At 50.2% G+C, this 14,544-nt stretch overlaps 4 protein-coding genes across 5 annotated transcripts; 2 read left to right on the forward strand and 2 right to left on the reverse strand.

Annotated features, from left to right (window-relative positions):
• Positions 1 to 508: 508 nt before the first annotated feature.
• PV09_08869 (uncharacterized protein) lies at positions 509 to 2,206 on the forward strand (the record flags this gene model as incomplete). The annotated part of the gene is made up of 2 exons (XM_016362833.1): positions 509 to 798; positions 936 to 2,206. The coding sequence occupies 2 exons, from the start codon at positions 509 to 511 to the stop codon at positions 2,068 to 2,070; spliced, it is 1,425 nt and encodes a 474-aa protein (XP_016209308.1). The 3' UTR covers positions 2,071 to 2,206.
• A 991-nt stretch (positions 2,207 to 3,197) lies between these two features.
• Positions 3,198 to 6,008, forward strand: PV09_08870 (uncharacterized protein). Its single transcript, XM_016362834.1, has 3 exons — positions 3,198 to 3,965; positions 4,029 to 5,488; positions 5,557 to 6,008. Exons 1-3 carry the CDS (start codon positions 3,479 to 3,481, stop codon positions 5,767 to 5,769), a joined length of 2,160 nt encoding a protein of 719 aa, XP_016209309.1. The 5' UTR covers positions 3,198 to 3,478; the 3' UTR covers positions 5,770 to 6,008.
• A 19-nt stretch (positions 6,009 to 6,027) lies between these two features.
• PV09_08871 (uncharacterized protein) lies at positions 6,028 to 8,689 on the reverse strand (the record flags this gene model as incomplete). The annotated part of the gene is made up of 4 exons (XM_016362835.1): positions 6,028 to 6,524; positions 6,574 to 7,936; positions 7,995 to 8,456; positions 8,642 to 8,689. 4 exons carry the CDS (start codon positions 8,687 to 8,689, stop codon positions 6,322 to 6,324), a joined length of 2,076 nt encoding a protein of 691 aa, XP_016209310.1. The 3' UTR covers positions 6,028 to 6,321.
• Positions 8,690 to 9,682: 993 nt separating this feature from the next.
• Positions 9,683 to 14,456, reverse strand: PV09_08872. 2 transcript variants are annotated; one of them, XM_016362837.1, is made up of 4 exons: positions 14,418 to 14,456; positions 11,981 to 14,366; positions 11,792 to 11,925; positions 9,683 to 11,740 (listed from the first exon to the last, which is right to left on the reverse strand). In XM_016362837.1, exons 2-4 carry the CDS (start codon positions 14,356 to 14,358, stop codon positions 9,954 to 9,956), a joined length of 4,299 nt encoding a protein of 1,432 aa, XP_016209312.1. In that variant the 5' UTR covers positions 14,359 to 14,366; positions 14,418 to 14,456; the 3' UTR covers positions 9,683 to 9,953. The 2 variants fall into 2 exon arrangements, with proteins under 2 accessions (XP_016209312.1, XP_016209311.1); XM_016362836.1 differs by having other exon boundaries at positions 11,981 to 14,456.
• Between the last annotated feature and the right edge of the window lie 88 nt (positions 14,457 to 14,544).

Raw genomic sequence — 14,544 nt, forward strand, 5'->3', positions numbered from 1 at the left:
CACCAGCGATTGAGACCGAACTTCGGAGTTGACGACGCCTTGCATGAAAGGAGACACTGCATAGCCCTTTCCGTTCGATTAATGAATGCTGAAGAGCGCTCTTAGCCGTGAGAAGGCCTTGCAGAACATGGCTTCCGAGCAACGGCAAAGAGTGCACGCGTGTATACTTTGCCGCAAGAAGAAGATCTCATGCGACCGACTTGATTCATCCTGCACTGCTTGTTCCAAAAGAGGTTACAAATGCGTTTATCCTGCTTCTGATTCCCGGTATCAAATGAGCAGAGCCCGAGCCTGTATTCATTGCCAACGTCGACGGATGAAATGCGACAGAGGCGCGCCTTGCGGGTCATGCCAGCGAACTGAACTTACGTGCTCATATCGCGGTTCAGAGAATCTGACACGGAATGGAAGCGAGCCCGCTCAAGCCTGTGCACGCTCAGACAGCCCACACCGGGCAGATACTCGTCAATCAGAGCGAGACCAGCCGACACCAGGCACGTATCCTTCAATGCTTCTGGGCTACAATGCGGTGGAAAGAAACACCAAGGAACTGCATCCACCGGTTGCGCAGATCTGGGCGATTTTCAACCTTTACCTTGACAACGTAGATCCGTTGCTGAAAGTTGTACATGCTCCGTCTTTCCAGAAGCAACTTCTTCAAGCGGTTCAAAACATGGATTCCTTGGAAGCTGAAGTCGAGATATTGCTCTTCTCCATTTACTTCTCAGCGATGATCAGCATACCTACGGAAGACTGCCTTTCGATGTTCAAAGAATCAAGGGTGACTCTGCTAGAAAGGTAAATCTATCCCGCATATCTTTATTAAATATGGGGTTGGTGTCGCAGAGCTACGTGCGGTTTGGTATACTTTGGAGAAAATATTCAAAATATTTCAGGATGGCAGCACTTAGTCTGTTACTAAACGCAAATTATAGGTACCGCTTTGGCCTAGAACAATGCCTCATTCGATCAAATTTTCTCATGAAGCCTTCCTTACCGGTTTTGCAGGCATTGGTTCTCTATTTAGCGACCTCGCTCCATGCTCCATTCCCTTCGCCAAAGGAATCGCTCCTGGCCCTGTCTATCCAGATGGCCAGAACAATGAATTTTCATATTGAACAGCCGGATCATCCGTCAAGCGGTCCCCAGTTCGCCACTCTTGGACAGAGGACACGTACCGAAATGCGACGCCGGTTATGGTGGCACATTATGACCTTGGACGTACGAATTGCGGAAGAAACGGATAAAGACCCGATTATTTGGGAAGGCATGTGGAACGTCAAAATGCCGAGCAACCTGGATGATGCTGAATTGGACATGACGAGTAGTCTTCCCATTCCACCACGCGCCGGCGAAACCTTCGATGCGGACGTATATTTAACTCAAAATTCTGACACAGCTACCGATCAAAGAGGGAGCCACGATCGTAGGACAGACTTATCATTCACGCTCATGCGCATGGACATCAACTATGCTGCGCGTCGATTTTCATTCAGTCAGGACTTCTGTACGGTAAACGGATATGATGCGCTTTGTACAGTGGAAGAACGTGTAAAGTCCGTGGAACGACTGGTAAAGGATATGGACCGACGTTATCTGCAGTTCTGTAATCGCAACGACGCATTCAGTTTCTTCGAGCGCAACGCTGCAAAGTTGATTTTAAGCCGTCATTTTCTGGTGGTTCAGAAAAACAGGCAGCCAGCCGAAGTTTTGCAAAACTGCATTCTCGTTCTCGAAGCGGCGGCTGGGATGCGAAGAACGCACAAGAAGTGGGGATGGTTGCTGAGATCACACGTCGAACTCGTGGCGCTGGAACTGCTGTGGAATTGCTTGAGCACCATGACTAGTCCGGCTTTTGGAGGAGAAAATTCGAACCCGTCGAGTGAGCATCTAGCAGGAAGACTGCAGCATGCATGGGCTCTTGCGGAGATCGCCTTTCAACGAGGCAAAGAGGATGAGCTGCATCTTTGTTATGGCAGCCAATGGACACGTATTGCCGATCTCCGCGACGTTGCTATTGCCATTCGCGAAGGAGCTCTTGATTCTGGGCACATTGTGGAAGTCGTATGATTGCCCTCAGTTGGAAGATCTGCAAGGCCCACGACCATCTCGTATCTTTGCCATCCTTGGCTCCAAGAGAGAGAAGTACTTTTTACGAGCGTGGAATGCTCCACAGCCTTGTTCAGGAGCAGCAATGGCGTTCAGTCGACAGCGAGGAAGCTGCCATTCCTCCGCAATAATCGCGGCATCATACAGTGGTACAGATGCAGAAGAATACCGTGCATTCTCTACAGTAATTGAATTATGCATGTAGCGGGCTCTGATGTCGATTGAACAACCAATATCTGCTGTTGTAAATGCCTGGCGAACAGATGCATCTATTTCCGCGGCTACGGGTACATTGGTTGACAGAGTACTGTAATCAACAACTAGAGCTATCATAACCTAGTAAATGGTATGACCTCATGTTGTGTCTATTCACCGTACTCGGCTTCACTGGTCTACATTTCAAGATTTTCTATAGACCATCTAGCGCTTGAAGAAAGACATTAAACAGTTCACTAAGCCCGTGCTTTGGCAAAGGCTTCTTTTGTCTACCAAGAAATAGGCTTGCTGCATGCAATTATAGACATGTGCATAAGATTGGCTAAGGTTGCCACACCAGTATAACATCGAGTTTCGTGGCTGAAAAGGAAATGGGAACCTGATAAGTTGCAGGCTCATGGCCGAGCTGCCAATTTTGGTAGGCTGATCATGCCGCCATTTTGAACTGTCCGGAGTTTTGGAAAGATTCGAGATGAACACTTATTACAATGCCGGCAAGACTTGGCAGATTCACACGTTGAAAAGGCCACGTTCTGTCCGCCATAAGTGAGCAATTCCGAAACATGGAAAAGCTCAGATCCAAAGATGCTGCTGTGCTTAAGCAGGAAAAGGAGCAAATCATGCCTGATGGCCTGGATGATGGCGGCAACAGCTCTCATCAACAGCTCTCATCAATCTTCTCATCCAGTATTTGAACGAAACGACATTCATGCGTGACTCGCTGGATTCTATGGCACGGATTCGATTGAATGAATGAGTGTTTTTAATCAGAGGAGGCGAGGGTGAGGAGGGGTTGAGGCAAGGCCGCTGCAAGATGTGGCCCGTGGAGGATAACCTTAGTCGCGAGCTAGTAGAGAGTCGGACTGTCGGAGACGAAGATAGAAAGCTTGGACCACACCGCGTCCTGGATGCTGCCGCGACGTCTCGATGGCGTAGTTTGAGGCAAGCCATCCACCAGAGCTGTTCACAAGCCGACAGTGGACGAGGCCGTCGAATTGAACTAATCGCGTATACTCCGTTCGACCGTCAAATTTGAAGCCCATCGCCTTGAGATCCCGCAAGCCTCAACCACCAAGCCAGCGAGCGCAATTGCTCTAATCAGTGGCTGCCTCCGACCACTCCGTGAGCGTTGGACACGTCTGGTGCTCGAAACATGTCCCTCTTCGGCGATTTTGCAGACGACCCGCCGTCTACACACAGAGCCAACGCCAGCAAGTCGTCGCTGTTTGACGATGAGCGGCCAGGAGGCAACCGAAACAGCACGAGCCTGTTCGCGGAAGAGGATTCGCCCTGGGGCATGCCGGCGCCCAAGAGGGGGGGTCGGGCGCAGGTGGTGAAGAGTCTGTTGGCGGACGCAAACATCCCAGACGGCTACGTCGACATCTTCGATCACGTGTTGGCAGAAGGCCACGGGAAGGGAGCTGGCGTTAGCTTGGAAGGCGTGAGGAAGGTGCTTGCGGCAGGTGCGCTGGACAACAACGCCGCGGAAAGAATCATGGCCGTGGTCTTGCCGGCTGGCGAAGCAAGTGCGAGCGAGAACGGAATAGGACGGTCCGAGTTCAACGTCTTGCTCGCCCTCATCGCCTTGGCCCAGGAGGGCGACGACATCGGTCTCGACGCCGTGGATTACCGGAGGAGAAGTATGTGTTACGCTTGACTCTGCTCTGCACGCTGTCGCTCATACTGATTCGTGCCCCTTACAGACCTGCCAATCCCAACCCTCAAATTGACCATGTTCTCGTCCAAGTCGGAACTCGACCCTGCTCCCTCCGATGACGTGACGTCGAAAAAGACTCCTGCAAAGTCGCAGTCAGTCGCCGGGTCACCAGAGACAACGCCGTCCAGGAAGAAGGCACGTCAACCCTCATTTGGCTACGAGTCTGATCCCTGGGGCAGTCCCGATCTGCACAGAGGTCACAACCACGCCGCGACGAACGGCGTGCCTTCGCATATCAACGGCAGCGTACCCCACCGAACGACGAGCGCGTTCACCACCACCTCAAGTGCCCAAGAGTCAACAGCGGGGGGCATACCAGCAACTCCAGCTAGCACGGCAGGTGACAGCGGCTGGGGAGGTTACACAGGTTCGGCTTCGGACTCATTTGCAAACTCAAGCATGGGTGGCGGGTTTGGCGCGTCCGCGGGCGGAGACGGAAACAGCGGTCCAAACAGGAATGATCCCACAGGTCTTGGTCAGCCACTTCCCATCCCCCGCGCTGGTAACGGTGTCGAGGAGGTGATAACCGTTACTGCTCTCCCGGAGAAGGAGGGCATGTTCATGTTTCAGCACCGCAATTACGAGGTGGCGTCTGCGCGTCGCGCGAGTAAAGTCATCCGCCGCTATAGTGACTTCGTCTGGCTTCTTGACTGTCTTCACAAGAGGTATCCTTTTAGGCAACTGCCTCTCCTTCCCCCGAAACGAGTCGCCATCAATGGGAATTATCTCGCGACGGATGCATCCTTTGTTGAGAGGAGAAGAAGAGGGCTGGCACGGTTTGCCAACGCACTTGTGCGTCACCCGGTGCTTAGTCAGGAGCAGCTAGTGACCATGTTCCTGACTGTACCGACAGAGCTGGCTGTGTGGCGGAAGCAGGCTACAATCAGTGTCACCGAAGAGTTTGCGGGGAAGGAGCTGCCGCCCGGGCTCGAGGATAGTCTTCCTGCAAATCTAGAGGAGCTATTCCAGAATGTGCGCAGCGGTGTTAGAAGGAGCGCAGAGATCTACATCAATCTGTGTAACCAAATGGAGCGGTTGATTAAACGCAATGAAGGCATTGCAGCCGAATACGCACGTATCAGCGCTGGCCTCAACGCACTTACGGACGCGAGCAAATACACGTACGGCCTCGATACGAACGATGTTCCTCTTCTGAATGAGGGTCTAAAGTCCACTGCTAAGCATCTCAGCGCGTCGCAATCGTTGCTCGAGGATGAAGCTAGGGCATGGGACGAGGGCGTTCTAGAGGATCTCAAGAAGCAAAGAGATTGCCTCGTGTGCATGCGAGACGTGTTTGACAGGCGTGATAGATATGATCGTGATAACATTCCGCAGCTTGAGAAGCGCATAAAGAATAATGAGGATAAATTAATCGTATTAAGAAACAGGCCAGAGGGTGTAGGAAAGCCGGGCGATATCGAGAAGGTCGAGGATGCAATACTGAAGGTAATCCTACTTTCCATTTTGTTTTACCCTTTAAATAATCCGAGTAAACATCACTGATCATCCAACAGGACAAACAATCCATTGTTGCTCAGCATGCGAGACATATCTTTGTCAAGCAATGCATCCGTGACGAACTGCGCTATTTCCAGGGCAGCCAGTATGCCATTTCACGGCTTCATCAAGACTGGGCGCAAGAGCGTGTCAAGTATGCAGAGTTGCAGGCCGACAATTGGCGAGCTTTAGCAGAAGAAGTTGAGGGCATGCCGCTAGCTAGTTCGTGAGCAAGGCATCCTGAACTATGGCCGTGACAAAGTGGGAACGGAGATGATTGGTGATCGAGACAGACGGAACTTGTATATAAGCCTATGCGAGACAAGCGAAAGCAGGCTTGGGACGGCTGCTTGCTCGGGATTAACTGTTTTTTTCGTGGGGTCTGATATATACCACATATGCTGTTGCTTGCATGGCGTTGCTGGCGCGTTGAGCATGAATTTATACACATTGCTTTCGTATTGTCTATTGTTGAAAATCCATGTGGAGTGACTTCTATGTAACCCATGATCATCCAACAGAGCATAATCGACTTATTGACGAAGTTTCTAACGACAGGATGCAAACATCTCGAGATACCCACACATATCGTAAGTAACATCACAAATGCATTGACATAATTTTAGACATTTTGATTTCTGCCCTCTTACTTGACGAAGATGAATTTTCCTCCATTCAAATACTGTAATTTTTTCAATCCATGGAGTTTGAGCAAACGCACTTTAGATAGCCATTGAAACTAGACCTCCAATGTGTTATTGCAGGGTCTCGTCAGTACACTATTATGCCGGGCTAGAGACCTCTGCGTTTTGATGCTTAGCTTTTGACTTTCCGAGAACCGCCATGAAGTCTTGATAAAGTCCCCGACTGAGCTCTCTGAGTGCAGCATTCGACTCGACCACAGGATATATCACGCAAATGCACATGCTCACCCAGACCCAGATGAAAGATACCACGACGTAGCCACTAAAGAACGCCTTATTAACTATTTCGCTGTTAGTCACCGTTTGTACCTTGGTGGTGGGGAAGCTCACAAATATATTCCGTTCCGAACAAAGTGAAGGGAACGAGAATAATAGCGATCAAGATGAAGACAATGTTTGCAACGATCGCAAGACGCTCTCCCTTTTTCACAGCGACTGGATCCATAGGCTGACTGAATGTGCTTTCGAGGTAATCCACCATCGCATTGCCAGTTGGTACAATATTTGCGGGCGCAGACTGCACTTGGCCTTCATGCGTTTCGTTACCAGGTTCCATTAATGCCTCTTTGTTCACGTCAGTGGGGCTGGATTTTTCAGCGGTCAGCGTGTGGTCAGACTTTGGCGGAGAGTCAGCGACAGTGATCCCAAGCAGTTTTTGCGTGCCGTGGATTTTATCGTATCTCCTAATGTCTTCAGGACTCGTGGCAGTGTACTTTGCCGGAAAGAGGAGACTGAAGAGGACGGCGACAAGAAAGCCTGTACCCCAGGACGTGATATTTCCAGCCACGGCATTGGTCGTGTCTCCTGTCGTGTCGACGTTTATTGCGCCGGATCTTTTCCACGTCGTCACAAACCAAGCGATCAAACCAGCACCAAGCCCTATCCAGGGTGCTGCAATCGCCGCGGCAGTGGACATTCGACCCCACAATAAGATCAAGCCGACAGGGACTGAGGCACCACCAACTATGATTCCGAGGACGGTGAGTAGCCAGGTCAGATTCAGTCCAACTGCGTTCAGGATGCAGCAGAACGCTGCAAGTATGAGGCCGTATAGGACGATGCCATAATGAGAAATCTGCACCAGCCGGTGTGAAGAGCTGTCTGGCCTGATATACGTCTTGTATACGTCAAACGTCAGTAGCGATGATACAGCGATCAATTCGGCAGATGTGCTCGATGTCACGGCCATGAAGAGCAAAATGAGCATCAGCACCGCACCCCCTTTGCCGAGAAGAGCGATTGCAGCGGCTGGAGAGGATAGGCCTGCACCGTTCTGAGCGGCGCTGAGTGGTTCTGGGTAAGTGGGAAAGGTTGAAGAGAACGTTAATGCTGCGCATCCTAGACCCATGGCCGTGGAGAATCCAAAAGGTATGCCGTACCATGCTATTCCGCCCAGCAGATAGGCTCTGACGGAAGTTTCGGGTCTCGATGCAATAGCTCGTTGCCAATACGCCTGGTCGAGCCAAACAGTACTGAACCCAGCAACGAACAGATCAATAGCAAAAATCAGCCCATCCACTGACTTGAAGGTGAGATAGGATCCTTCGTAATTGCGAGCGATTGGCATTTTCGCAGACGCTGTCTGCATAAGATCATAAAATTTGTCGAGGCTCCCAATCTCCGGACTTGTTGCGTACACGGAGAAACCGAATACAAAGATGGCCACGAATAGAATGACTGTGTGGATGTAATCCTAGTGATGCCATTACGTTAACAAATCAAGCTTTTTCGGCATCTTAATGGGTACGTACCGCAATGAAGGTACTTCTCAGGCCTCCTGCAATAACGTACGCTGCTACCACGAGCGGAATGAGGAAACAAGCCGCGTACACATTCATACCGCTCAAAGCTGCCACTACCTGGCTGCCACCGAGAACTAGGCAAGCTCCAACAAGCATGTTGGTGGCGAAACCCATGAACAGATATGTCAAATGAGCAATCTTGCCGTGCCTAGACAGGATAATCTCCGGAAAAGTGTGAGCTCCTGGTGCACTTGCCTTGATCTTGATAGCAATAAGGGCGAAAAGCAGGATTTGGAGAGATCCCATAGCGCCATACCACATGCCGCCACAAACCCCGTAGCTGTACGCGAACGTCGAAGAGGTCAAGAGCGTGGCCGACCACGTCCACGACGAAACAATCCCCGCCGCTATCAGACCCGGTTTGACAGATCGAGATGCTGTGTTGAACTCTTCGGCTTGGTGGGTCGAAAACTGAAGACAGCGGTTAGATCGAAGCGATCATATCAGCTAGGGACCGGGTTGATACTCTTGTGTAACGATTTTGCAACCACGTGAAGAACAACATTAAAATTGCGAATACGCCTCCGATCCCAATCACCTGGTGCTGGGTTAGCAAATTCAACCGATTTGTAGCCTCGTTACGTTCATGTCCCTACAATACCGTAGCCCGCCCCGGGAGGCAAGACCTGGATACCGCTCGCCATTTTCCGACTGCTCCGATACGTCTAGACGCCGTCTCGGAAAATGATGAGCTCAAAGAGCAATTTTGGACGAGACTTGGACGAGCCTCATATATAGCTCCAAAGTCCACGACCGTCGAAGCTTATCTCTGCCCCTGCGCCTTAGCTCTGGCTCGACAATGCAGCATGAGCGTGATATGCCATCACTGACGAGATGCACATTATCTTCGCTAACAAGGGTATAGCTACAACATTCCACAAATTGCTGGGCATCTTGTACGGTGCGATGGCGAGAATGCGATCTTCACACATGTCCTGAGATTCCGCGAGAATATGCGCAAGTTCGACTGGACACCAGACGCGACTCGGGATAGTGCTAGCCGTGCCGTAGAAACGAATTGCTTGCCGGTCGTATATCAAGCGCAACAGAGCCACGAGAAGTCTGCAGCCTTTTGCGGCTACCTCGCGTGTGTGTTTGTCTGTGGCAAGTGGCTCGATTTACCATTCCGGGTAGGATCTGCGTGATAACGGGTTCTCTTCCATAGCCAATCATGAGGACTGTTCCTTTGGAATCCAAGCATTACGTACGGGCAAGTGCTCTTCAACAGCAGATAGCAGCTCACGGCAATTCCCCTTTGTGGAAAAGGCTGGTAAGAAGACGGTCGGACCATTTGCGGCTGTTTGTCGGAATTTCACCGCACGCCAAAGAAGGTGTGCGGCCATTCTGGTTACCCGACTGGAGATTGCGCATCCGAGCCGAAATCCCGGTGGAAGCAAGCATTCAATACTTCCTCTTTATTTTCCTCTTTCTTGGAATTGGCCATTGCATTGACAGTTTTCATTTTGCTTACTAACTTCAAGGATACGCTTCTTCCTTGACAAGGTAACTTGACCTTCCCGGAATTTTGACGGGACGGTTCCCCACTATTGAGCGGCAGTTTAAAATCAAGGAACGCCTCTCGACAGTGAGTGTCAAACGAGTCAGTAGAAAAGTTGAGCGCTGGAAAATGTATTGATCATCGAATGCATTTTGACTCGTCCCATGTTCGTAACCAGTCTCGCGAAACACATAGGCATGTTGAAACGACTGCGTCAGAGTCTCTCCATCCCTATCTATTCACCAGATTGTGCTCTCTCATATGCTTCGCATTAAATTTTGCTGTTCTCGCAGCCCGGAGTTCTTGGAAGACATCAGGGGCTTCTGAAAGACTATCCTCTGCATCATAGTGTTGACATCTAGAACACGGCTAGGTCAAACCTAAGCTTGACTAGACCATGCGTTATGCTATCAGCTCAACTTGAATCTTCCTAGTCTGTTCCACTCTGCAAACAAAGCACCCCATACAATTCGCTCCTCTCGCCCCATACCTGCATTCATGCCGCGCATAGTCTCAATGTTGACCACCTCCATTATCGCCCATAGACCAATCTTTAATTTTTCTGCTACCTCCGAAGGTGTACTTCCTTGCAGTTGTAGCGTGCAGTAATGTAACAGAATATAGGAAACGTATTGACCTGCATACTCTTTCGCTTTCTTTGTCTCGTCAACCAGTCCTATGTCGGTCATTTTGAAGCCTCGATGTGAAACAGTGGATGAGACAGTGGGCGAGCATAGTGTTGTCACGACGCGAGTAAATGAGTTTGCGGCGTCAACACCAAGAACCTTCGCCCCCTGCAGCCAAGCTGGACGTGTCGTTGCGGCGAGAACCTCATATCGATGGGGGGTATACAGACAGCTTAAAAGATTCTGTAACAGTCCCACAATGAGATGCATACGACCGCCAAGTCGCCGTCTATGTAAAAGGATAATGGAAGTAGCAACTTGACAGAGACGACTGTAGATGACTCCGGCACAATCGACAGGCAAATGTGGAGATTGTGACGAGGAGATCGTTGTGAGCGTTTGGAGCAGGGTATCGATACCTTGCTGGGTAACCAGGAACGTCTTCAATCGTAAAATAGTGCTGATGCATCCTATCGCAGATCCAAATTGCTTAATGTCATTCGTTTGTGCGAGGATCCGACACACCTGGACCAATATTTGTTTTCGAGCGTCGAGATCGCTGACTTCGTCCGGGGACAGATGTTTTATCACAATGTGCAGTAACTGTAGTCGATCAACGCTGTCGCTGTCTAGCAGGTCCTCTATCATTTCTAACTTCTGTTGGATTCGAGCTTGTGAAGCCTGACGGTCAAATATGTTCAAGATTCTGCAGTATTCTTGAGCTCGTAGATTGGCGCTAAATGCGGTAAGATGAGGTTTGACTGTGAAATTCGAGTTGAAAACACTTTCAATCTCCATTGCGGCAGAGATATCCCCTTTTCTGCGACATTTTTCGAGCAAATGTTGCGCTTTCGTGTTAAAGTCGCTGCTAGAAATTCTTGCGAGGCCAAGTACTGTTCGGCGTGCAAGCCATGTCCACGCGTCATCATGTGCGACTTGGGTTTTCTTTCTCTCCAATAGTGAGAATATTTGCTCGCGCAATTCAGTGCATTGGTCTCCAAATCGACCAATGCCAGCAGCAGATATTAGAAAGCTTTTGGTAAGCAAAGTAACAGCGGCGAGACTGAAACTTGATGGTTTAGATGTGGATTTTTTGAGAGCACGGTTTAAGCGATCTTTAGCCATGCCTATGAACGCATCAAAGTATGCTCTCTGTCTCTCTTCAGTTGCATTTTGGAGCGCATGAGTTGTGACGAGAGTAAAGAGGTCATCAATCGACTGCAGAAGTCGAGTGCATTGGGCCCCTTCTAATTCGCATAATGAGCTTTCAAGTGTATCCGCAATCTGGTATGCCTTGAGGGGCTCGATACAAAGCCTTGCCGTAGGGTTTGGACAAGACAATAGCCTCACAAGCAACGCAATCCGTTGTGAAAGGAATGCCTTACTATCCTTTGACTGCTCGTCAGCGGAACTGGTTTGCTGAAGACATGCAACTTCGTCAAGAAGATGCTCTCTTCGAGGTCGAGGAATGAGCGAAGGTGGAATTGCAAGCAAACAATCAATGGCCAGCGTCACAAGCACTGAATCATTTCCAGATGTGGACAGATCGGTAAGAACTGAGATAAAATCTCCTTGAGCTAGATTAGCAATGGGACAAGAGAATTGAGAACGATAGCACATACGAAGACTTGCCGATTCATCATCAACTAGACTACTGACGAGCGCATCAAGAAGCTGCTTTGTTGCACCTTGCTTAGATTGAGCGACTGCCCGGATGAAAGCGTCAAAGAGCCGAACCCGATATTTTTCCATGAGTCTATGCTGGTACATTAGCAGTCTGGCACCCCTGCAGCTTGGTGAGAGATACTTACGAAAAGAGAGCAGGATACTGAACGCATAGCGCAATAGTCTGGGACAAACGCACTGCCACGTCGGATTCGTCGACGGATCCGTCAATTGCCTGAAGGAGACCCTCGTTCGACATTTTCAAGGCTTCCGCAGCTTTGCCCTGTAGTGACATATCGAGCTCAAACCCACAAACAGTAACAACAAGCTCATTCGCAGCTAGCGCGTCCAAGTTTGAACCGGCCTGGTCAAGAGCCCTTTTAAACACATCAGAGCCGTCGAGGAGAAATCTCTGTCGCTCTAGAAATGCAATTTTCCCATCGACCCAGAGCCAAAACTTATACACCCTGGTCAAAACTGACCAGACTGTCTCCTTTACAGGAAGTCCTTCCATATCTAGAATTGCCAGTCTATCCGGTAGATCTTTTAATGCATTCCATGCTGCGGGGTTATTTCTCAAGGTTTCCTCACGTTCAACACTATGCAGCAGCATGTCTAGCATTACGAGGGCTGCACAAGCTGGGGCAGCGGTTGGAAGAGATTGCCAGTCGAGAGCTTTTGATGATTTACTTGAAGCTTCATCGACAAGCTGCCTGACCGGAAGGATAAACTCGACAAGCAGCTCTCCAACACGCACGCTGGACAAGCTTTGCTCTAGATGATCTCGGAACCTTTGGAGAAGTTGGCGCGAAATCCACGGGGACTGAGGTTCAAGCTTGGGATTTAGGATAGTCTTCCACTGCCGTCGCACCTCCCAGAACCACAAGGCGACAAAAGATGCCAGTTTTCGCGCAGATGCGTATGCTCGAAGAAGGGGAATGAGTATGCTACAGACCCCAAATTCAGTACTTGGTCCAGCATGACTTTCGATTGGAGTAGCATCGTTTCCGGACCATGAGATTTGAGACAAGCTACCAACCAGGGCTTCTACATAGGGCGGCTGACCAGCGTGTACAACAGGTAGACTCATGTCTTTTACAGCTGCGTTTTCAATGAGAAAGATGGCGCCGTTGAGGTCTAAAAGAGCAGCAGTGACATCGAGACGCAAGGGATGGGAGCCTTTGCGAAGGCCGCTCAAGCCACTATATCCAACCAGTATGCTTTCTAGAAAATCGTTGCTGAGCTGCACATTTCGATCTTTAAGAATTCGTAGCATCGGAGTCAGAGGCGAAGAGTTGGGATGTGTGGAATTCGCCACCTCAGTGCTGTGAGGAATCGGCTCCATGGCACAGGCTGATAGTGCTGCGAAAACGCTCTCGAACCAGAGTATCTGAGCATTCCTCTGAGATGGGATTGAATGGGGAGAGAGACGAATGGCCAAATCCAAAAGTTTTGGGAGCGCGACCAGCAGCTCGTTCGCCGACGGAGTGCGGGTGAGATCGTCGACAATCGCCGATCGGACTGGTTCCAGAAACCTGTTCAGCGGAGCGCGAGATCGCTGGATATCCGGATGTTTAGCTGACTGTGCAGAGTCAAACAAGGTGCGGGCAGGAACGAAGACATGTTTGGCCAGAAGCTGTTCCAACGAAACCCCGATGCTCACGATAATCGGAGTAGGGTCCGTCCAATCGTGAATCGTACGCAGAAGTCGAACAGATGACACCAAACATGAATTCGAGAACGTCTCTGGCGATTCGCCAGTCTCGTCGTTTTGTTCCAGCGATCGAGAAGACCACAGGCAAAGGATGGCATGATGTGCAGTGAGAACGTCCTCATTCGTCGCGGTTCGTGGCAGCATTTGTTTGAGACAGCGCAGCCAAGCATCAAGAATATACGCTGCATCCTCCGGATTTGCTCTCAATGCCGACGATAGCTGCTCTCGACTAGCACGATCAGTGGTTCCGTCTTCCCCGGTTGCAAGTCTAAGCATGCAGCGCAAGACAGAGATTACACCTAGAATAGCATCTTGCAGGCTCTGCAAAGTACTTTCTGGCGTTGAGGCTGATTGAGAAGGTTGGATCGTTTCCTTCTCACCCCTCTTACGTTTCTTCTGCATCTTCTGGCCCGCAACCGCGGCATGGGGGCTTGCAGGTTCTGCTGCGGCCAATTTTTTCTCGCTCTCGGAAAGAAACGCCCTCAGATTCTTTACAAAGGCACACGAGTGTGCGTTTCTTGCGAGTACTGCAGCAGGTACCACATGGAGGAGCTGGCGAAGAAAAGGCCATACCAGCTGAGACTGCTGACAAGCCAGGCGGCCCTCGCTCGTCTTGAGCTTATCCAGCACCCATCGAAGGGCAAATTCTGCACGGGTTCGTGACGGCCTTGCTTCAGGACTTTTGCACTCCACGTTTTCATCTCGGCCGGTCAAAGAGATGCCCGCAATAGCGGCCGCTTCCTTGACGCTCTCGTCGAAAGCGTTGTGGCGCTTGTCCAAAGACAGAAGTCTGGGCAGAGATGGCTCCATCAAGACCTCTTGTACATAATCAGCATATCCACCGTTCAAGTCGAATTGGCATGGCTCACAATTTGCGATCGGATATATCAAGAGACATGGCCCTGGGGATGACATTGAATGGCTAACGGGCGATCGATGCATGAGAAACTTTTTAGTGGGTCCGCTCGAACAAGGCGGGCAAAAACGAGAAAGCTG

This window comes from Verruconis gallopava, assembly GCF_000836295.1.
Source record: "Verruconis gallopava strain CBS 43764 unplaced genomic scaffold supercont1.49, whole genome shotgun sequence".
Lineage (NCBI taxonomy): Eukaryota > Fungi > Ascomycota > Dothideomycetes > Venturiales > Sympoventuriaceae > Verruconis > Verruconis gallopava.

What these genes read in the sequence shown, in the direction of transcription:
- PV09_08870 (XM_016362834.1), top strand. Translation starts at nt 3,479, where the DNA reads ATGTCCCTCTTCGGCGATTTTGCAGACGACCCGCCGTCTACACACAGA. An exon ending in CGTGGATTACCGGAGGAGAA is followed by an intron (nt 3,966 to 4,028) that starts GTATGTGTTACG and finishes TGCCCCTTACAG; the next exon opens with ACCTGCCAATCCCAACCCTC. An exon ending in TCGAGGATGCAATACTGAAG is followed by an intron (nt 5,489 to 5,556) that starts GTAATCCTACTT and finishes ATCATCCAACAG; the next exon opens with GACAAACAATCCATTGTTGC.
- PV09_08872 (XM_016362837.1), bottom strand. Translation starts at nt 14,358, where the DNA reads ATGGAGCCATCTCTGCCCAGACTTCTGTCTTTGGACAAGCGCCACAAC. An exon ending in CAGTATCCTGCTCTCTTTTC is followed by an intron (nt 11,926 to 11,980) that starts GTAAGTATCTCT and finishes GTACCAGCATAG; the next exon opens with ACTCATGGAAAAATATCGGG. An exon ending in TGATGAATCGGCAAGTCTTC is followed by an intron (nt 11,741 to 11,791) that starts GTATGTGCTATC and finishes ATCTAGCTCAAG; the next exon opens with GAGATTTTATCTCAGTTCTT.